The following is a 24,540-nucleotide window of genomic DNA, read 5'->3' on the forward strand; positions in this document are numbered from 1 at the left end:
TCAGATGTTGCAGGCAAATTGCTGGATAAAGCGTATGAAAGAGAAATTGAGCAGTGTGCAAAAGGTATAGAGGGTGAAATTGTTAACTTGAGTCTTGATGCGTGGAGCAATGTCCACAATGATCCTGTTGTATGTGCTTGTGTGACAACAGAAAAAGGGAATGTCTTCCTTACAGAAACAATTGATACATCAGGAAATGCACACACAGTAGAATACTTACAAGAAGTAGCAGTAAAAGCTATAACAAACTGTGGGAAAAAAAAATAAAATGTCTAGTTTGCAGCTTGGTCACAGACAATGCTGCAAATGTATCCAAGATGAGAAGAAATTTAGAAGAGAGGCCCAAGCTAATAACATACGGTTGCAGTGCTCATTTGATGCACCTCCTAGCCAAAGATATCAGTGTTCCAGAAATAAAGGCTAATGTTGTTGAAATTGCAAAATACTTCCGTAACAACCACTTTGCAGCAGCTGCTCTGAAAAAAGTGGGAGGAACCAAGCTAACTCTCCCACAAGACGTGTGATGGAACCCAATAGTGGACTGTTTTGAGCACTATATCAAGAACTGGCCTAATCTGATGACAGTTTGTGAACAAAATTGTGAAAAAATAGATGGCACTGTCACAGTCAAAGTTCTCAACACTGGGCTTAAGAGAAACGTTGAACATATGCTGAGTGATCCTGAAGCCTATTTCTGTAGCCTTGAACAAAATGCAGGGAAATAGCTGTTTTATTGCCGACACTATTGAAATCTGGAAGGAACTGACTGAGATCTTAAAAAGAGAAATATGCGTTGACAGAGTTAAATTACAAGCATTAAAACAACGAATGGGACAAGCACTATCTCCAGCTCATTTTCTTGAAAATATTCTCAATACTCGGTATCAGGGTCAAACCTTAACTGAAGACGACGAGTTGGCTATGACATGGACGTCCAGCAATCATCCTTCCATAATGCCAACTATAATAAACTTCAGAGCTAAAGGTGAACCATTCAAGAAATATATGTTTGCTGATGTTTTAAAGAAAGTCACACCAATGAACTGGTGGAAGTCACTTAAGCACTTGGATTCAGAGACTGTTGAAGTGATAATCTCACTTTTAACAGCAGTAGCTTCTTCTGCCAGTGTAGAAAGATTATTTTCTTCCTTTGGACTAATTCATTCCAAATTGAGAAATCGTTTGGGACCTGAAAAAGCAGGAAAGCTTTTGTTTTCTTTTCCAGATTTTGAACAAACAGGAAAATGAAGGTGAAGACAACTGAGTTAGCTGCAGAAGCCAATATTTTAAGTTTCTTATGTTGATCTGGCTGACATAGTCTATTTAATTTTTGTTTTTTGTTTAATTTAATTTAACTATTTTAGTTAAAAACAATTTTAACAAAAACAAACCTGATTTTAAAAAACTTGAATGTTTAACTAAGTTCAAAAATTCATATGCTTATTTTGTAAAAATATTGTGTTTGCTGTTGAAGAAAAAAATCCAGAATACGTTACGTTGTTGTTTTAGTTAAATAAAACAATTTAAAGTCTGTCTGGTGATGTTCTCCTCCTAATACATCATGGCAAGAAAATCATCCAAATATTAATGATTAACCTGTTGAATTAGAGATAGTTGACCTCACAATGACTTCATAAATATCTGCTTCAATTACCTTTGGTAAATGAAATAACCAAGCAATCATATCATTTTCTGATATAGCTGTAAAACTAGTCTGAAAGGTTTTCAAAATAAATCACTTAAAAATGTATAGTGTGTACCTTCTAAAAATGAAACCTACATCTTTCTCTGAGTTGTGAAGAATATGTATTAAGGTTCTAACAACCAACAAGAATGCACTTTTATGTAGAAATCCATGATTAAATCAAGTCTTCCTGACTAGTGATTTAAATCAAATTGATTTAAATCAAATCCACCATGTTCCCATCTATGCCAGATTTTGTGTGAAACACAGAGCAATCAATTTCCTTGTACCTGTTTCTTCTTCGGTAAAGGGGGCATAATACTATGTATGTCCATCACACGAATTCTGGGAGGTTTCATTATAAAATGCTTTAAGTTTTGTGGGTAGAAGGCATTACAAAAGTGCAAAATATTGTTACTTTGTTTTCCAGCAGCACAAATCCATCTATATCACTGAAACAAAGTAAAATCCAGCATAATTTTTTGAGTACTCAAGTGAGTACCTTCATCCTTTTTATGGATAAAACTTTTGTTTTATTCATTTCTAATCTGAAACACAATTAAGACATTTTGGTTTTATCATCTGTTGTCTCTTTAAAAAATTGCAATTCTCAAATTTTTTTTCTTCGTTTCTTCTATTTCTCATCTTAGTTAAATTTTTCCTTCAGTCATCTCTTGTAATGTTCTTTAATAAAAATGAATGTGTTCAGGCATAACTATAACTTCCGTTCCCAATAGCTGAACAAGCATGACAAAATTCACACTGAGCTGGAATCTGCTTTTTTAATTCCCTGCTGGGAGTCTGCCAGTTGGGGAACGCAGACCAGCAAGTACAGGTCTTAATTACATGAATCCAGAGGCTGCTGCCAATGCTTCTCCATTGAGAAGCATTTGCTTTCTACGGTTCTTCTTGATGAGCAGATCATTCAAACATAATTTATTACTGCTTCATATTATAAGTAATTAAATGAAGAAACACTTTTCACTCAAGGGAATTTTAATAGGTTACTTGCAAAATTGTTATTGCAGGCAACAACTTGTACATAATTTTAGTTCTAAATCTACCAAAAAAAAAAATCAGCAATATAAAAAATGTCAAATTATGCCTTAGAGGCTTTGCTGGCAGAATTCAGTTCTAAATTCTAGAATGTGGGAAATCTGGTTTTATTTCTCTCTCTCTCTCTTTTTTTTTTTCCATTTTTCTATTTTTTTAGAAAACAATTTACAAGTGAAATATTACTACAAAACTTTTTTATAAGGAATTTTTGCAAAACATTTACATTTTTTACCATCAACTATTTCTCTGTTTCAAAATCATTTATGTAGATTTAATACCCTATGCTGCACATCAATTTATGCGGGATGACAATTCAGTGACATGCATTAAAAAACACCACAAGGCATTAAAATGAAGACTTAAATACAAATATTGTTGCAATAAAACAGTTATAAAATTGAAAAATAGGACCTAAACATCATGCTTACCTAAGTTTGACAAATTAACTTTTTCTCCTAAATTACACACTTTTATTACTGCTCTCGTGAAAGAGTGTGATAAATAATGACTTAACACCAATTTCTAATGTAATCGGCAACACATACACAAAACTAACCAAAGAATGTATATTGTAAGAAAAAAACTATTCTAACACTGGAGTTCTACCATGATAAATACACTTTGCACTGATAATTACAATAAAGCAAAATTTTATAACAGTGGCAAAGGGAATGAACAGTGAAATGCCATTAAACAAGATACTACTGCACATCTGTGTCCTATTACTTACAACAGCTATATCCCACTGAGTCAAATAAAGGACATTGAAATTTACGATCCTTCTAAGACAGAAAAGTGGACTCAGAATGGTATGCAGAACAGACTGTCAAAACATTTCTAATTCCAGCTGTAAAATGTGCACCTGCTAACATAAGTGAATGTACTTTAGATACTATGAAGCCAATCCAAGGATTTAGATTTTGATACATTTGTAATAGGGACTCATTGTAGATTAAAAATGACTTCAGTTTCTTAACTGCATACATAAAGTATGCATGAAAAAATATGAAATGGCTGTGCAGAATGCTTATAGCTTCAGTTTATAAAAACTGTTAACTTCTAAGAAACATGATTATAACATTAGGAAAGTTTTTCTTTGCATAAAGAAATGTATAGCACTGATTGTGAAGCATAATGATAAAATATATATTTGATGTTTCAGTTCTTATATAACAAAATTAACAATTAGCACTACCTAATGTTCACTTGTATTAAATGTAGTAATCTAATTGATTCTGATGTTTTAAATCCAGATACATCAGCTGAGAGTACTTTAAATAAAATATACAAAAGAATGTACAAAACCCAACTAAAATTTAAAGACTTTGTTACAAGTCTACAAAAGCTTTAAGAAACTTGAAATCTATAACCACAGTGTAAAATTATTTTTCCTTTAATCTCAAAGCTTTTAATGTAAACTGAAAGTATAAAAGACCTTCAGCTTTATATTTCGCTACAAAGGGCTGGCCTAAAGTGTACACAGTGTAAACAATGATTGGTATTTCTTTCTTCAAAAATACATGAAACATCACAAGATTGATAAAGCATTCATATGAGAAGTATGTTTTCTGAGGGAATGCACAAGGTATCTGTTATGTGTCTCATACAAACATTTCCCAAATAAACTGTTCATCTTTAACCAGCAGGAAAAAGAGTAATCCTTCTTGCACTGTACTCCCTTTTTTAATCACAAAAATATTTTGATGTATAAATTTAAAAAAATGGTCTGTCATGAGATACCAAATGGCTAAATTTGTAAAACATTCCATTTATGCCTATGGAAAATAATTCAAAATCCTGAGTGTGAAATATTTGGCCATCTTTCCTCCATGTATGCACTGGAGTTTTTACATAAAAAATGCTCAGTTGTTTTATTTCTCCAACAATTATGTTCTATTAAGTTAATAGATATTGGAAATATAACCAAACCTTTTAAATCAATTGCTATATGATAATCAATTGCTTTATTCCTTTTTTGCCCCAGTTTCTCTTGTGGCTGGAGGCTCAAAATTATTGATCATATAAGAAAATGGGTGGTGGATATTCCTTACCAGCCTATGCACTTACAGTTGGAAAGAAAATACGATGATTAATCTTTAGAGGGAGAGAAAGAAAAAATACATTAATTTACAATTACCTTTTTAGTTGTTAAAATGTCATAATTTGTCCTTTTCTTTGGCTGTTTAGTCAAAGTATAAAGAATTCTTCACCTTCACCATAATATAATAATAATTTATATTTACAGAACAGAACTGGAGAATGAGTTACAACACTCATTAAACAATTCAGGTGTCTAATTAATGTCCAAGTATTCCCATAAAATTTCAATATTCATAAGTATGAGTTTTGTGACTCTAGTTAACAAATGGATTCCTGATGCCTTACAATGTAATGAACTGGAATATCAAAACTTAAACACACAAGTTGCCATATTTTATTATTATCCTACATAAAGATATTAATTCTGTAAAATCTTATGTTAATATATTTCTGTAGTTTAATTTTTTTCTAACGTATACATTAAATCTAAATATCTTTTAACTCTCCAAAGAAAGAGAGAAATCTGAGTTCAGTGATTGTCATTTATACACACTACTATAATGTAGTGGTCAAAATTATCTGAGCTGCACCTCAGATCTGCTTTGCAGTATGTATATTCAACTGTTATTTGAATAATTTCTAAACTTGAGAAAAGACGGCCAAAATCAATTTATATATTCCACAGAACTGAGCAAAGAAATAATTACCACTCAATTCTTATGCATTTTTGTTGTGCACCATGGGAAAAGAAGTTCCCATGAAAATATTACAGATTCAGATTATAAACAAAGTACCTCCAAATGACAACACTCCTAACCAAGATCCACCCTGTCATATTGAAATTGTCTGATTTTACAAACACAACAACACACAAATGCTAAAAGAGAGGGGATATTTTCATTTAAAACAATTATATAATATAGAGCCACATAACTAAAAAGGTACAGTATGGAAGCAGTATTCCCCCAACTGTTTATCCAGTATGTCAATTTGCGCTGTTTGTATTTTTGAAAATTTGTCTTGTTGCACCAGTGTACACTTCTCATGCTGACCCTCCAACTTGGAATACTTACAGAAGTCAAGACTGAAAACATGATTTCCTGCTCTGTAATCCACTTTACCAGCCCACTTCCATATCATGAAAGGTATGTAAACTTAAGTGCAGCACTAGGTGTCTGTATAAATGATCCTTTCAGAATTCTTCCATGTTTGTTGAAACATTAGGGGTTGCTGGGTTTGAATCTTGAGAAATGGCTGCAACTGTGACAATTCTTGGAGAGCCAAGAACCTCAGTAACTGAAGAGTCCAGTTCTCCTGAAGTAACAATAGCAAGGGCTGTTCCACCACCTTTCTTGTTCTGATGAGTTTTGACATGTTTGGAGAGATGGTCACTCCGCATAAACCTCTTAGAACATTCGGGGCACTCAAATCTTTTTTCACCTAATTTAAAACAAAAACAAACAAAAATGTCAGTGACATAGATATTTAAAGGTATTTAACTTCTTTCATTCATTCAAACAAGCCTTCCCCCCCACCCCGCACTCAAAAACATTTTAAGTGTTTGGATGTATCTAAAGTTGCAAAATAGATTCAAGCTTATCTTCTCTAATGTCTGATTTGCAGACCCATTGAATAAACTACATTTTCCTTTTAAAACGCTTTCAACAGATAAACTTGCAGCCTGTATTTCCTCTGTTGTAATTATTCAGTGCAGGGTCTGAATTTTATTCTTATTCTTCTCAGTAAGAATTCTCTTTCATAAACTTAGAACCTAGCAATGGATAGAAGAACAACATGACTAAAATACTTAATAAGAACTGCTGAGAGGGGACCCAGGTAGCTTCCATACTCCAAGGATCTGTCCCCTGAGGATCGAGGAAAGCCATCCCTCTGAAGAGATTCAGGGATTCCACTAGAGTGCTGGATGGCCAGTTAGGATGATGCTGGCCTGCAGATCATCTTTGCATGGGGTCTTCCGAGCCAGACGTTGGTGAAGTAAGGGATGATGTGTTTCCTGGGCCATCAGACCAGTTATGTGATGACTGACATGATACCTAGCATCTAGAATATTCATTAGATGGACGAATATGTCTTGCCAACCTTAGCTCCTAAGAAAACTTACCAATCCTCTCCTTGGAAGAGTAGACTAGAACCTGAGACATGTTGAAGACTCTTTCGAGGTGGATCAAATTAAAAAAGGGGACTAATTCATTCTTCTTGAGCTAAAAAACAATTCCATGAGAGTAAGTAGCTCCACTGATTACTAAACAACCCTACAAGACTAATGGCTGGCGTACACAGGGGGTTTGACTCTGCAGTGAGTTAACGTGCAATATACAAGTCACACTAATAGTGTGCACACAGGACACCTGTGCCCTCTTTCTATCTGCACTATTGTGTACACATGGCGGGGACTTGCTGCATACTAAGCACGTGGCATTCTCAGAGGGTATCCCATGGTCCTTTGCTTCACTGCTGAGCACTGTGCATTTTGAGTTTTCTTTTGCTGCTCAGTGGAATGCATAGTGGAAGCCAATAGAATTATGTCTTGGAGTCAAATTAAAACAAAACCCCATGATTCTGCTCTCTCCACCCCATACTTCCTCTTTTTCTGGGAGAGTGAGCACCATTTTCAAATTGCTGTTGGCCAGCATGGACCCAACAATGATCCATGTTGACCACTATGCTGGCAACCATGACAGCAGCAGAGGCTCCTCCAGCAGCAGCTGCAGCAGAGGAAGGAGGATTAGGAAGACAAAGACGAAGATGAGTACTACACCAGCAACTCCTATTACAGGCACTGCTCCTGGAGCAACTTCACTCAGTGCAATGCCACTTGTGGGCTTGGGAAACCAGCATCAATTGGGTGGATGACCAAACATGGTGAAAGTATTTCAGGATGGTGAAGGTGACCTTTTTTGAGATAAGTGCTGAACTAGCCCTGGAGCTACAGTGGCAGCATACCAACATGCAGCACTTTATACTCATCAAGAAGCGGGTCACCTCTGCCATCTCGAAGTAGTCAATCCCCTGAATGTTACCAGTCCATAGCCAACCAGTTCTGCATAGGGAGATTGACTGTTGGAGCCACTGCCATGCAAGTGTGTGGTGCCATGCGAAAGGTACTGTTGTATGGGGTTACAAACCTTGGTAATGCTCAGGAGATTATTGATGGCTTTGCATGCATGGGGTTCCCAAACTGTATTGGGGCAAACAGGGATTCATGTGCCTCCCACACAAGGTTTGGAGTTTATAATCAGATGGGGTAATTCTCCATGATTAAGTATAAGATTTAATCACAGGTATTTTTAGTAGAAGTCATGGACAGGTCACGGACAATAAACAAGAATTCACTGCCAGTGATCTGTCCATGACTTTTACTATAAACACCCCTGACTAAACCTTAGCTGATCCTAGAGTTCTGCTGTCTGGGGTGCTGCTCCTTTGGGGGATCCTGGGAGCCAATGGCTAGCCCCTGCTCTGGAGGCGGGGGCTGACTGCCTCTGGAGGTGCTGCTCTGGCTGCTGCTCAGGCTGCCTCTGCGGCGGCCCTGTCGGAACGCTGCTGCTCAGGCTGCCTCGCCCCGGGGCCGCCTGAGAGGCTGGCTCCGGGGCTGCTCCAGCAGTGGCTGGTGGGGCTGCCAGACCGGCTGACTCTGGGGCCACTCTAGCCAGCTGCTCTGGAGGCCCTGGGGTCAGCCAGCCGCAGAAAGACGGAGGTTGTGGAAGGTCATGGAATCTGTGATTTCCACAACCGTGACAGATTTGCAGCCTTATCCATGGTGCTCCAAGGGCTGGTTGACCACCGAGGCAGGTTTATAAACATAAAAGGAGGGTGATTGGGAAAGGTCCACGATGCTAGGCTCTTTTGGAACTCAGCTGGATTTACCTAAATGAATCAAAGACAGTTTGCTGCCAGGATCACTATGGGCATTAATGGTGCAGAGATTGCTCTGGTTATCCTGGAAGAGCTGCCTTATCTTTTGCTGCTGTGGTTAATGATGCCATATAACAGGGGTGGCCAAAGAGAAGGTTACTTACTATAACTGGAGGTTCTTTGAGATGTGTGGTCCCTATCCAGATTCCATTCATAATGGGCATATGGCACCATGCACTGGAACTGTTCATAGCAGTGTCTGTTGATCTGCGTGTGCATCATGCGTTGGCCATGTAGTGCATCTGGCTTTAAGAAGCTGCGCAGGTTGACGCCGCTCCAGTTCTCTCTTACTCAGCAACAGAAAAGCCCGGAGCAGAGGGAAAGGAGGGTGGGACTGGAATCCAGATAGGGACCACACATCTCAAAGAACCTACAGTAATCCTCGTAGCTCCTTCCTGGCCTCACCAGTACTGGAACACCAATCTCCTTCACCTCTCTGCTCGCCCCAGATCCTCCTCCCCACTATCCCGGATCTCCTGATGCAAGACCACAGCTAACTTTGATACCCCAACCTGTGCCCTCTTCACGTCATGGTCTGGTATTTGGTTGGGGATCACGTGTAGACCAGGCCTGCTCTGCACCCATCCGCAACATCCTCACTAACAGCAGATGCCAATCCACTCACACCTGTTATTCTGCTAAGCGGCATCGCTTTACTGCCTGGGCATACCACTGTCACATTCCAAGAGACTGTCTCCATTTCTACTCTCCTGAACTACCTTCTCCATCTCTGCCAATCGGGCCTGGCGCACTCTTCTATCTGCGTTCACCTTGTTGCGCTCAGTGCTCTTCTCCTTCCCATGGATGGCTTCTCTGTCTTTACTCGCCCAGAGACCTCCTGATTCCTCAGGGGCCTCCTCACTCTTTTTCCTCTTGTACAAAGGTCCACCCCGCTTTGGAATCTCAACTTGGTCCTCTCTACTCTTACTAAAGCCCCTTGCTACCTGCTCCCCCATTCACCTCTACATGAAGGTCATCATCTTGGTGGCTATCACTTTTGCTTGCCGTATCAGTGAACTGGTAGCCATAATGGCAGACCCACCATTCACGGTCTTCCACAAGGACAAAGTCTCCTTACGTCTACACCCCAAGTTTCTACCCAAGGTGGCTTCCTCCTTCCACCTCAACCAAAGTATACACCTTTCAGTCTTCTACCCCAAACCTCATGACTCACACATGGAGCATGCTTTCCCTTCCCTCCATGCTAACCACTGCTTGCTACTCTTCCCTGTTTGGAATCCACCTAGGGACCAGCACTCAAAGAAGAACTTACTGACTCACTGAGCTGCATATGACCATCTTCAGAAGTTTGAGAGCCAGAGTGTGCCTGCTGGGGCTCAGGGCTTCAGCCCTGTGGTGGGGTGGTAGGCCTAGGGCTTCTGCCCCACAGGGCACACCTGCTGGGGCTTGGGCTTCAGCCCCGCTCCCACTGAAACCCTGAGCCCTGGCAGGCACCTCCCATGGGGCTGAATCCCTGAGACCTCTCTTCCTGCTGGAACAGGAGCCCCTAGCCCCACCACCCTACTGCAGGGCAGAAGCCCTGAGCTCCCCCAAATAGTCTGGTAGGTGGAGAAAGGGGGAGTGAAGGGCTCCGCAAGATGCACTTTAACTATAAAAGAGCTGCATGCAGCTCATGAGCCACGGTTTGGCCACCCCTGCCATATAGGGTATGTCCACACTACATCTGAGAGTGAGCCTCCAAGCCCAGCTTCACAGACTCATGCTAAAAGGGCCTGTGCTATTGCACTAAAAATAGCTGCGTAGACAGTGCTTCCAGGGCCACAGAGCTCAGGCTCCAGCCTGAGCTGCATCATCTACACAGCTATTTTTAGCGCCCTAGTGCAAGCCCCACTATGAACAGTCAGAACCTCAGAGTTACAAACACCTTGGGAATGGAGGTTGTTCGTAATTCTGGAATGTTTGTAACTGAACGTTATGGTTGTTCTTTCAAAAGTTTGACTTAATACAGCTTTGAAACTTTACTATGCAGAAGAAAAATTCTGCTTTTAACTATCTAAATTTAAATTAAACAAGCACAGAAACAGTTTCTTTACCTTGTCAATTTTTTTTTTTTGGTAATTTACATTTAACACACTACTATACTGTACTGTACATTTTTTTAATTTTTGTCTCTGTTGCCTGATTGCATATTTCCAGTTCCAAATGAGGTGTGTGGTTGACTGATCAGTTCGTAACTCTGAGGTTCTACTGTATCTGGGCTGGAAGGCTCACTCTCAGATGCAGTGTAGACATAGCTATAACCTTGCTTCCTATGCGGACAGAATCAGATCCTGAGTCTCAAAGAGATCCTGGCTTTCTGGGGTGAGCTCTTCACTGCCTTCCTTGTGATCCTCCTCTGATGACTCTTACTGCTTGTCCTCAGGGGAAGGCTGTAGGGGAGGCAGCAGGGTCCACAACCAATTTGGGTTTGGCAGTGGTGTAATTTAATCAAGTACTGTCCGGCTCCTCAAAAAATGGACAGATTACATTTCCATTGCTTGACCTCTTCCTGGGATCCCTCATTTTAATGTAAATCCTCTTAGCTGTTTGCTCTTGATCTGGCACTGGCTGGTGTCCTGGTTGTGGCCCCTCGTAGACATCTACTTGATAACATCCACAAAAACATTTTTATTTCACAAGAGCTTGCTCCCCAGATAATGATAAGATCTAGCATCTCAGCACGGCTCTAAGCAACTGCTGGAGGCATGCTGTAAGCCTTCTGGATTGTAGCAATGCTGATATATTCAAATCCGTGAGCAAATGGGCAAATTCTGGCCTCATGACAGTTTTTAAATGCAGGAGGGACAACCAGTCAACTGAGAGCAATGGAGGGTACACAAGTAAACAGACAGATCAGTAATGGATGCCCGCAAACAGTGTGGGATACCAGTTGGAGGACTGCTACAGTAGTGCATAGCAGGACTGTGTGCACATGAACAATGCACAACACTAACTGAATCTGCATTAAACATAATTCACTTTGAAAGAGTATTCCAGAGTTTTTGGAGTTACTACATTCTAACAAATTATGCTGTGTGCATGCAGGCATTTTCACATCAAACCAACTAGAGTTACTGTGGATTAAACCCCTGTGTAAAAAAGCCCCAAGGATTTGTCTTGATTAGGAAAATTGGTCAAGTTTAGGTCAGGCTTTTAGCCAATGCATGCTAGTTAACCATGTCCTAAACTCAATCTTTTTCTAATGCAGATGCAGGGAAACAGCTTGAAACTTGACTAACTAGTCAAATTCTAGCCTAGTCTACTACAGAGCTCTGGCAGAAGGGAAAATCAATCCCTATAAACTATAACCTTTTTAAAACAAATTTTAAAACACACTGGATTATTTCAAATGTAATACATTCAGCATATTATTTAGATAGCCTACATAACTACTTTATTTAAAATCACTGTTCACCGATGGCCACCATCATTAAAGGAATGACTCCATCGAATGTAGACAGTTGACTAACCTGTGTGGGTTCTTCTATGTCTTTGCAGCTCATCACTCCGTGTAAATCTTTTGCCACAAAACATCCAGTTACATACAAATGGTCTTTCTCCAGTATGCCAACGAAGGTGTGCCCGGAGATGAGATGTTTTCCCATAAACTTTTCCACATCCTTCGATATGGCAGATATGCTGCTTCTTTTTTCCTGGCTCACTGCTGCCTCTGACAGGATCAAAGTTAAGCAGTTAGGTGATTTTATTTTAAAATATCAGCTAAGGAAAAATGTGAAATTGTAAAATTAAGTTGATTATAATCCTCTTTCTGAATAGAAAATTTACAAGCATGATTTCCTATGGACATGATTAGCAACATGACAGTACTACAAGGAAAAAAGCCCCCAAAATAAGGCAGGCCCCACAAGATGCCTAAAGTTTAACTGACAAACTAACATTACCTTCCTTCTCCTTCTCTACAATTAGGACATGAGCAGGCAACTCTTCTTAATCTCTTGCCAGGTTGTATTTCCTGGTCAGAAGCTTGCTGGGCTTGTTGTAACTGCACTTGTGTGATCTGATCAGGACTAACAGCACCAATTGCTGCATTAGCAATACCTCCTACGGCTACAGTTACAGGAGCTATTGTGGCTTGCTGTACTTTCATGCCTCCATCCTGTCCTTGCTGTTGACCTGTAAAATAAGAAAGTCTTTGTAAATTTTAGTGATCATCTCAGAAAGGTCACAACATAATACTTTATATGCCTTTTGTTCAAGAGAATATCCACTATAGCATGGGTTGGCAACCTTTCAGAAGTGCAAAAAGAAAAGGAGTACTGGTGGCACCTCACTAGTGAGCTGTAGCTCATGAAAGCTCATGCTCAAATAAATTGGTTAGTCTCTAAGGTGCCACCAGTACTCCTTTTCTTTTTGCGAATACAGACTAACACGGCTATTCCTCTGAAACCTTTCAGAAGTGGTGTGCCGAGTCTTCATTTATTCACTCTAATTTAAGGTTTTGCATGCCAGTAATACATTTTAATGTTTTTAGAAGATCTCTTTCTATAAGTCTGTAATATATAACTAAGCTATTGTTGTATATAAAGTAAATAAGGTTTTTAAAATGTTTAAGAAACTTCACCTAAAATTAAATTAAAATGCAGAGCCTCCCGGACCGGTGGCCAGGACCTGGGCAGTGTGAGTGCCACTGAAAATCAGCTCGCGTGCTGCCTTCGGCACGCGTGCCATAGGTTGCCTACCCCTGGACTATAGGATGGATGAAAACTGCAGAAAAAATATTAAACCGAGTAAGTTTACTAGTGTGCTTTAGTATACTACAAACAGACTTTATACACAACTTTAGAGAGCCCTGATTAAGGTAATTCATTAGAAAAAGAGTACAGTAAAGACAAATGTGTGCTCTCAACAGGAAATAACTAGTTTTACAGGCATCTTCTTTTTTTAGAGAATGAAGAGATATATCAGTAGAAGATATGAAACAAAGCAATTACACAGAATTCATTTTCTACTGTTGATGCTTTTCCCTAGAATAACCTTGGAAACCATATTTCTATTTAAAACTCTCACACATTTATTTTTAAAGTTATTTTATGGAATTAACCTACTATTTTTTCAAGCAACTGAGTCAAAAACTTCATTTATACATAAAAAATGCAGTATCTCAATGTATTCCATTAGGATTTCTTCAAAACAAATTTATATTGAAGGAACATTAACGCTGTAAAGTCAAGCATGTAAAAGGTATGAAATACCAGAATTAAGATTGCCCGTGCAATCTTAAATCTGCCCCAATGTATGGCTGAATTTAAATAATCTTTAATTACATACTCAGATAGTAATTATATTCTGATGGAATTATGAAATTATGGCACTTCCTAATTTTTTAGTGCTTGATTTTGCAACCTGAGCATTATACTTTTAATGATTTTACTTAATTAAATTACCCAAGTTTTTAAAAATGAAAACTAAAAATAACAAACAAAAATTCCATCATATGCAACTGTAATGACGGCCTTTCTCCAACGACCACACAGAGATAGTCAGCATAGTTTGAATTCCAGACCTTAAGATCCACAGTGCAAACTTCTACCATTAAAGGTAAAGGAATAACTGGTAGCAGCAACCATATGGCAGAAAGTTACACAAATAAATGCTAGAAAACAGTGAAATGTTCAATATCAGGATTCCAGGATTTTGTCCCTGACTCTTCTGTAGCATGCAAGGTCTTGGAAAAAAATTTTGAAGGAGAAAGTAGTTAAGGACATTGAGGTCAATGGTAAATGGGACAAAATACAACATGGTTTTACAAAAGGTAGATCGTGCCAAACCAACCTGATCTCCTTCTTTGAGAAAGAAACAAATTTTTTTAGACAAAGGAAACACAGTGGATCTAATTTACCTAGATTTCAGTAAGGTGTTTGATACCGTGCAACATAGGGAATTATTAGTTAAATTGGAAAAGATGGGGATCAATATGAAAATTGAAACGTGGATAAGGAATTGGTTAAAGGGGAGACTACAACAGGTCATACTGAAAGGTGAACTGTCAGACTGGAGGGAGGTTACCAGTGGAGTTCCTCAAGGATCAGTTATGGGACCAATCTTATTTAATCTTTTTATTACTGACCTCAGCACAAAAAGTGGGAGCGTGCTAATAAAGTCTGCGGATGATACAAAGCTGGGAGGTATTGCCAATTTAGAGAAGGACCGGGAAATCATACAGGAAGATTTGGATGACCTTGTAAACTGGAGTAATAGTAATAGGATGAAATTTAATAGTGAGAAGTGTAAGGTTATGCAGTTAGGGATTAATAACAAGAATTTTAGTTATAAGCTGGGGACGCATCAATTAGAAGTAATGGAGGAGGAGAAGGCCCTTGGAGTATTGGTTGATCATAGGATGACTATGAGCCGCCAATGTGATATGGCCGTGAAAAAAGCTAATGCGGTCTTGGGATGCATCAGGCGAGGTATTTCCAGTAGAGATAAGGAGGTTTTAGTACCGTTATACAAGGCACTGGTGAGACCTTATCTGAAATACTGTGTGCAGTTCTGGTCTCCTATGTTTAAGAAGGATGAATTCAAACTGGAACAGGTACAGAGAAGGGCTACTAGGATGATCCGAGGAATGGAAAGCCTGTCTTATGAAAGGAGACTCAAGGAGCTTGGCTTGTTTAGCCTAACTAAAAGAAGGTTGAGGGGAGATATGATTGCTCTCTATAAATATATCAGAGGGATAAATACCGGAGAGAGAGAGGAATTATTTAAGCTCAGTACCAATGTGGACACAAGAACAAATGGATATAAACTGGCCACCAGGAAGTTTAGAGTTGAAATTAGACGAAGGTTTCTAACCATCAGAGGAGTGAAGTTTTGGAATAGCCTTCCAAGGGAAGCAATGGGGGCAAAAGATCCATCTGGCTTTAAGATTAAACTCGATAAGTTTATGGAGGAGATGGTATGATGGGATAACATGATTTTGGTAATTAATTGATCTTTAAATATTCATTGTAAATAGGCCTAATGGCCTGTGATGGGATGTTAGATGGGGTGGGATCTGAGTTACTACAGAAAATTCTTTTCTGGGTATCTGGCTGGTGAATCTTGCCCATATGCTCAAGGTTTAGCTGATTGCCATATTTGGGGTCGGGAAGGAATTTTCCTCCAGGACAGACTGGAAAAGGCCCTGGAGGTTTTTCACCTTCCTCTGTAGCATGGAGCACGGGTCACTTGCTGGAGGATTCTCTGCTCCTTGAAGTCTTTAAATCACGATTTGAGGACTTCAATAGCTAAGACATAGGTGAGAGGTTTATTGCAGGAGCGAGTAGGTGAGACTCTGTGGCCTGTGTTGTGCAGGAGGTCGGACTAGATGATCATAATGGTCCCTTCTGACCTTAGTATTTATGAATCTTCTCTAAAGGTGTTAGAGTAGTGGTTACAGATAGCAGAGCCAATCACATAGACTTCACATGTTCAAAGTGAAATCCACTGAGGCTTAGTGGATGACAGATCTGCCATAACAAATGGAGGTTCTAGTCCCAGCTCTGCTAGAAACTACCTTGCACAGTCTCTATGACAGGAATGGGAAGATTTATCTTTCTGCTTCTTACTTTTTTGTTAACCTCTCTTATCATTAGTCTAGTTATCTGAGAGTAAATAGGGAACATGTCATCTTCTGGATTTTTAATTCTGACTATTAAAGCTGGTAGACAGTCCTTTTCCTTGGGACGGGGGAGAGATCATAGGTGAAGGTGAGACTTTAACCTTTCCCTCAGAAATCTATTCAAATTCTTTGAGGGTGTCAACAAGTGTGGACCAGGGTGATCCAGCTGACAGTGTATGTGGACTTTCAGAAAGCCTCTGACAAGGCCCTATACCCAAGGATCTTAAGCAAAGTAAGCAGTCATCGGATAAGAAGGAAGGTCTTCATGGATCAGGAACTGATTAAAAGATAGGAAACAAAAGGTAGGAATAAATGGTCCATTTTCATAAGGCAAAGAGGTAAATAGCGGGGTTTACCAAGGATCTGTACTGGGACCGGTAGCTGTTCAACATATTCATAAATGATCTGGAAAAGGTGGTGAAAAGTGAGGTGGCACAGTTTGCAAATGATATTAAATTACTCAAGACAGTAAAGGCCAAAGCTGACTGCGAAGCGTTACAAAGGTAATATTATAAGATCTCATGAAACTGAGTGACTAGGCAACAGAATGGCAGATGAAAATCAAATGGTGATAAGCGCAAAATAATGCACACCGGAAGAAATACTCCCAACTATAAATACAAATAATGAGTTCTAAATTAGCTGTTGCCACTGAAAGAGATTTTGGAGTCATCACTGATAGTTCTTTGAAAACCTCTGTACAACATCTAAAAAGCTGATAGAATGTTAAGGACCGTTAGGAAAGAAGTAGATAAGAAAACAGAAAAATGCCACTATAAAAAAAATCCATACTACATCTCGAATACTGCATGCAGTTCTGGTCACCCTATCTCAAAAATATATATTAGAATTGGAAAAGGTACAGAGAAGGGCAACAGAAATGATTAGGGGTATTGAACTGATTCCATATGAAGAGAAATTAAAAAAACTAGAACTGTTCATCTTAGAAAAGAGACAACTAAGGGGCAAGATGATAGACATCTATAAAATCATGGTGTGGAGAAGCGAATAGGGAAGTGTTATTTACCCCTGAACATACCACAGGAACCACGGGTCACCCAATGAAATTAATATGCAGCAGGTTTCAAACAAACAAAAGGAAATACTTTCTCACACAGTGCACAGTCAGCCTCTAGAACCTGTTGTCAGGGGATGTTGTGAAGGCCAAAAGTATAACTGGGTTCAAAAAAGAATTAGGTAAGTTCATGGAAGGCAGGTCCACCAATGGCGATTAGCCAAGATGGTCAGGGATGCAACCTCATGCTCCGAGTGTCCCTACACCACTGACTGCCAGAAGGTGGGGCTGGATGATGGGGGATGGATCACTGAGTAATAGTTCTTTTCTGTTCATTCCTTCTGAAGCATCTGGCACTGGCCACTGTCAGAAGACAGGTTACTGGGCTAGATGGACCATTGGCGTGACCCAGTATGGCCATTCTTATGTTCCTATAAATACAAAACAGAGGTTTCCTTTTAGCCCAGGTGGCACAGAGTTGGGGGGCTGAGGGGAAATTCCTATAACATCATTTTGGTTCACGTGACGGAGTAGGCAAACCCGCTGCTCCTCCAATACTGGTGAAAGCAAGAATGTAAGCAAAGCAGCAGCAGAAAGGAGAAAGAATCATAATTCTGCTGGAAAATCAGAAAGATAAGAAATACAAATTTTAGGAGATGGATCTTGAAGGGAAGGTGCAGCAAAAGTGGACTGACTAGAAAAAGGATATTTTAAAATCTGCTTTAAGGATCAAGCAGTGTAAATATACCCTAAAGCTTTGCTGTTACTATTTGGTAAAAGCTGACCAGCAATGGGCCCTTCACAAAGATCACTGGAATACCTGTTAAAAAAAGGTATTCCAGCATTGAATCTGTATCACTGTTAGCGTCGGAGAATAGGTCCCATAGAAGGGGCTGGGAAAGTGTGTCAGTTTAGAGTGCTAGCAATTGGGGTTGTGGGGAGAACAGAGTGAAACAGCTACACTGTTTTGGAATGAAACACTCAGAGCAGGCTTTTAGCGTGAAGGATGGAAGTGAGCAGACACTCTCATGGGAGGGCCTAGATGAAATGGATTGGGGCTGACAAGCTTGTATGTATCGTCATCAGATTATAGAAGTCCTCTCCCTTTCCCCCTGCCATCTCAATTCAGAGCAATCCACTCCTTTTTTCTCCCCACCAGGCTCCCATTCATGGCATCTGGATACATATACCAGGGGTTTTGATTAAGTTTAGTCAGGTTCTCACAAAACCAAAAAAAGCTGAGATGATAGATTCCTAATGGAAATATATTTGAAGCTCTGCTTTTATTTCAGTGTGTGATCCTCTAGAAATTTGGTACCATTTTGCACTTAAACAAGAACTGTGAATACCTAATTATGTTTTATAATTTAAACATGCAACAGAAATGTAAAGTTAGGCTCCCTGTAACCCTTTTGTAACTTGTATGTTGAAATGTTCTGAAATAATATTAAGTTGCTGAAGATAAGGGTGCAACAAAACCCAACTTAGTTTTCAGGTTTGAGCCTCTAGGTCAGTTAGAGAAAACGTATTTAGTAGAGGACCACTAGACAATACTATGTATGATACAACCAAATTTTATTAAAAAGAAAAATGATTAGTTAAACAAACAGGCATGCAATTGCTACTTACACAATACTACAATTATACTCTCACTCAAAAATGAAATGGTGCATGAATTGGTGATCAGTTGCTGACAACAGAGTGAAGTACAGCCTCATAATCTTGGAACCTAACAGTACCCTTTTGATTGGAGCTATCCTTCAATTTAACAAAATTACTCCTTTTGTACTCCATTATAATACTAATTAATATTAAACTGTCCTTTACCATAATTATATTTTCACCACCTTCTCACTTGGCTCTTTATGTTACCCATTGTTTAAAATTAACATCTGCAACAATGTCCTTCCCATACTATCAGTATAGATAGCATTTTTATAAAACATTCTCAATTCTTAAAAAAAACTCTTTAAAAACCTTGCTCCAGCCACTTATAACCAAAGCATAATGGTAACACAACTCTGGGTCACGTCCTTTCTAACTCTTACCTTCCCATAACACTTCGTCTTCAACTTATCTCACACTAGTAACTTCAATTTCCCATACTCCTCAACACTTTGGCTAACTTAGGCCCAAAACCTAATTTCACCTTATTTTTTCTTAACTTAAACTATCCTATAGGCTACCTCCCACAAAAGCCATAACACATATTTTGGCACAAGTTAAACAATATGCAATATAAGACACTATACTGTACTACTCTCTGGCCCTGAACTAGTGACAAATAGGGCTGTATAGGTGTTACAAGTGGCCAGGGAAAAATTCCCCAGTACAGGACCCCTGTTAGTCCTATGCATTCCCTAGTGAACAGAGTGAGTTGCAGCAGGATGGGGAGTAGTATAATGTCAAGTGTTACAAAGAATATGAGTTGCTGCACAGCCAGCCAATAGGCAGCTCCAAGAATGCTACTATAAGCTAGAGCAGCCACTGAAGTTGCTCGAGTTCACACTGGGGGCTGTAAAGCCACTTCTGTCCCTCACCTGGCCTGTAACTGCTGTGTCATAGCTCTTGGGAGGCACATCACTAAATATGCCCCTATAGACAAACAAGGGAGCCAAGCTACCACTGTTATGAGAAATAGTTTTGAATTTAAAATTAGCAATAATGGTATATTAGCAGTCTTGTTTTTAAGATGGATGCTATCAACTTTTAAAATCTCCTCTTAAAAAAGATGGAGAAAGGTTTTCTATTTGTATTTCTGTTCCTCACCAGCAGAGAGTAAAATATGCAAAAGGGCAGAAGAGGTTTCAGGAGCTTAAGTCAATTAATCGCTTTTGAATTCTAAAATTTTAGCTATGTTGTTTAGGGCAATAATAGTAGCTACAAAAATTTTCAGACAGAAATGAGATTTTCCATTTGATAGTGTTTTTCATTTAATTAAAAAAAATGATTCACTTATTTCATATTTGGTATAGCAGGTCCTGAACTGTAGTAAAAGAGCCACTGAGAACAATATAGTATATCGAATAAAACTCCAAGAACACAATATAATAAAATAAATGCAGCTGTTGGTGCTCAGTGGTTCTTCAAAATGTGTTGCTGCTCCTGGAACAGACCATTGTAGTACACAGCAAACTAGAGGTTTAGTTAGCAAGTCAAACAAGATAATTAGCCTCCGGTTCTTTTGGATGGCTGCCCTGATTTTGCCCATAAGATCTCTGAGCAGGTGAAGAACATATATACTGTTGATTGTATAGCAAAGTGCTTCCAGGAAACAATTTCATATTATTCCAACAATTCAGAGAAACTATCAACACAAGTTTGTTAATTTCTCTTAAGGCAAGAGACAACCTAGTACAACTTTTTTTAATATATAGCAAAACATGAGATGATCATGCAGAAAACTTTTTAAATACAAGTTATAAAAATTATAATATTAACAGTGGTTTTTTTTGGTTAAATGCACTACTTATCACTATATTTTGTGCTCTGAAGCTTCCCCTGTGACTTCTGAGGGCAAAATCTCGTATCTTGTTTTACACAAATGGAGTTTACTTGCTCTACGTCCTACTTCAGCACTTACACTAATAAAGAAGTGAGCTCCATTGCCAACTGTAAAATTTGTTTTGTGGCAGAGACAGAGTTAACCTATTAGTACCGGCAGCATTCTTTTCTGGGAAAAAATTTAGTTATTCAAATATTCTGCATAGTGGAAAACAGAAAGACTACAAATAATCTTGTGATCTCCAGCAAGAGTAGGAGTGCTTGAGGATCTCTTTTTAGTAAGTCTCTCCTTGCACAAGAAGCTGTGCAGGTTTTCCCCTTATCTTCTCTCCTTCTCCCTCAAACCAAGATTGAAAGTATTTACAATTCTTCATCTAGATGTCCACAGCAAGTTCATGTTACACAAACATGAACTCCCATAAACAACATGTGTTTCAAGTTTTTCCCAACTCTTGCTCACATGCACAAAATTGTTTGTCACAACCACCCCTATGCAAAGAACTTGTGTTTGCAATACTGCTTCTGAAAATGCATCAAAATTAATAGCTAGAGACACATTCCAATACAATAGCCTTGAGAGGTCATCTGGCTGTTCAACGTTAACATCATTGCTGAGTGAAAGCATGGCAGGTATATTAATGAGAGTCATTTTGGGTACCAGTTGTTTTATCAAAGATAAAAATCTACATGCAGCTGTCAAGTTACTTCATCAACATGGTCATCAAAAACTTTAGAGAGATATTCACTAACCATTGAGACATCTGTAGGGCCCCAACAGAGTCTAGGTTTGCCTCCAACTAGAAAGCAGAGATGGGTTATTAGCAGCTGTAAATACTTCTAAATTAAAACCAGCTATTTTCTTGTTACATTGTTTTTGTTCCTAACAACTGTTTCACAGTTACCTTTTTCCTCTATAGGGCAGGTTGCCATTTAGAAACTTCCCTCACATACTGAAAGAGAGAGCTTAAATTTTATTCCAGTTGTAGATAATTTTTCTTTTTTGATTAACTGGAATATTTCATATAATAGAAAATATAAAATATAGAACATTCTGCTTTAATACTGTAGAAATGCATATTTGGCAGAAATATTTCTTACTTCAGAATCTGCTTTTTTTTTTTAAACCAACATTGATTTAAAGCAGGGGTCGGCAACATTTCAGAAGTGGTCTGCCGAGTCTTCATTTATTCACTCTAATTTAAGGTTTTGGGTGCCAGTAATACGTGTTAACCTTTTTAGAAGATCTCTCTCTATAAGTCTATATTATGTAACTAAACTATTGTTGTATGTAAAGTAAACAAGGTTTTAAAAATGTTTAAGAAGCTTCTTTTAAAATTAAATTAAAACGCAGATCTTATCAGTTTAGTGCATTGGTTCTTAACCTGGGGGTGCGAGACATGCAAGATTTTTTTAGAAGGTAAATCATTGAAAACACAAATTAAGCACAGGCACATAAGTACAACTATTTTGTTTCATCAAACCTATGTATTTATTAACTTTACACATTTTTAACGATTACTGTAATATACAAAGTTTTTAAATTTTTAAGTTTTCAAGTTTTTAAGCTAATTGTACTGTAATTTTTGATAAGGGATAAGAGATCATATTTTGAGAACTCCAGACCATCAGCAGGCTGAGCGGGGCCAGGTGTAGTGTATTAAATTGCTCCCCATAGGAATGTGCTACTTACAGTGTACTACGTATGCCTGCTAGTCCTGATGCTCTGAGCGGCATGGTAAGGGGACGGGGAACAGGGGTGGTTGGATAGGCATGGGAGTCCTGGGACGCCCGTCAGGGGTCGGGAGTGTGGATAGGGGTCAGGGCAGTCAAGGGACAGGGAGCAGGGGGGCTTGGATGGGGGTGCGGTGGATCCCGGGAGGGGGTGGTCAGGAGACAAGGAGCAGGGGGAGTTGGATGGGTGGAGGGTTCTGAGGGTGGCAATCAGGTGACAGGGGGTCCCGCGAAGGGGTGGTCAGGGCACATGGAGCGGGGGAGGGCGGGGGGACGGGAAGTGGGCCGGCTGTTTGGGGAGGCACAGCCTTCCCTACCCCAGTGTAGTGTATTAAATTTCTCCGTAGGAATGTGCTACTTACGGTTACTACTTACGGCCGCCAGTCCTGGCTCTGCAAGTAGCACATTCTTACGGGGAGAAATTTAATACACTACAACGACAGACAGAACTCCAGACCGGTGGCGGGCTGAGCCGCTCAGCCCATTGCCGGTCTGGGGTTTCGTCTGCTGCCTCCTGCCAGCTGCGGTCCCGGCTGCCAGCCCCGTTCAGCCCGCTGTCGACCTGGGGTTCCGTTCACCCAGGCCGGCAGCGGGCTGAGCGGGGGCGGTGGCCGGGAACCCAGCTGGCAGCAGCATGCCAGTAAAAATTGGCTCATGTGCTGCCTTGGGCACGCGTGCCGCAGGTTGCCGACCCCTGCTTTAAAGTCTGCCATGTTTGTCTGCAGAATTCACACATCTAAGACAACCAAAGACCATCTAGCGTGAGAACTAAGCCAATCAGAAGAGTGGAATGGCATGTTCTTCCCTGAGACAACAGTACTATTTCCTTTTGGGAGGGAATGGAAACAGGAAACACTTCCTTCTCTCTTCATTATTTCTTCTCTCCCCCCTTATCCAATGAATTTAGTTCCCTTGTAAAATTATAATCTTTATAAAGACAGGTTTCAGAGTAGCAGCCGTGTTAGTCTATATTCGCAAAAAGAAACTGAGTACTTGTGTCACCTACGAGACTAACAAATTTATTTGAGCATAAGCTTTCGTGAGATGAAGTGAGCTGTAGCTCATGAAAGCTTATGCTCGAATAAATTTGTTAGTCTCTAAGGTGCCACAAGTAATCTTTATAAAGTAATGTTGTTGGGTTTAGAAGGATGAAAAATTCCAAAGAATGGAAGCAGCTGGTCATATGTCCAATTTTGAAAAAAAGATGACAAAATGGAATTTAAAAAACCATCGTGAGGAAGGAAATGTTTCTCCTCATTATGGCCTATAAAATCCTATCTCTGATACTCTTACATAGACTTAGGGCTTGTCTACACTACAAAATTAAGTTGACTTTATGTAATTCAACCTTGAGCCTCCAAATTAAAGAAGCTGATTGTGCGTGGTCACACCAGGCTTATTGTCTTGATGGAGTGCGTCCTCACTAGCAGTGACTGCATTGATACACAAAGCAGTACATCGCTGGTACCAATCCCAAAGTGCAACTTGCCACAGCATGTTTTGGGAAGTTTGTGCAATGTCTCTTGGGACCAAAACATTGTCACAGGGGAGAATGGGAACACTGAGTCAGCAATCATGATGCACTGTGCTCCCTCCCTCATATCAACGGCAAACAACTCAGCGGTGTTCGCGCCTTAAAACCACTGGGCATAAGCCATAACCCCAGAAGCTCAGTTGTGCACTCTTGCTGTGAGCATCTCAAACACCTAGCGCCTTCTCCTGCAGTATTTCCAGAGCCATCCCATAGCGATATCCTGCAAGCAGCCCTGCTGCAAGCCATTGAAAAAAACAATTCACAGTTGCTGCTGGCAGTCACAGAGCAGCTGAACTCTGTTCAGCACCATTTCTAGTCCCATGAAACAAACACTGACTGGTGGGTCCGCATCGTTTTGCAGGTATGGGATGACAAACAGTGGCTGCAGAACTTTCAAATATGGAAGGCCACCTTCC

General features: G+C 39.6%; 1 protein-coding gene across 3 annotated transcripts in view; it reads right to left on the reverse strand.

Moving 5' to 3' along the window:
• Nucleotides 1-2,452: 2,452 nt before the first annotated feature.
• The window catches only part of SP4 (Sp4 transcription factor), a 50,886-nt gene continuing 28,798 nt past the window's right edge, over nt 2,453-24,540 (reverse strand). For all 3 annotated transcript variants that reach the window (XM_075125799.1, XM_048838356.2, XM_048838357.2), the window contains exons 4-6: nt 12,619-12,850; nt 12,187-12,386; nt 2,453-6,220 (exon numbers count right to left, since the gene is read on the reverse strand). In XM_075125799.1, coding sequence (XP_074981900.1) covers nt 5,973-6,220; nt 12,187-12,386; nt 12,619-12,850 — 680 coding nt within the window. In that variant the 3' untranslated portion in view covers nt 2,453-5,972. The remainder of the gene's footprint in view (nt 6,221-12,186; nt 12,387-12,618; nt 12,851-24,540) is intronic.

Source organism: Caretta caretta, chromosome 2, assembly GCF_965140235.1.
Source record: "Caretta caretta isolate rCarCar2 chromosome 2, rCarCar1.hap1, whole genome shotgun sequence".
NCBI classification, from domain to species: domain Eukaryota; kingdom Metazoa; phylum Chordata; order Testudines; family Cheloniidae; genus Caretta; species Caretta caretta.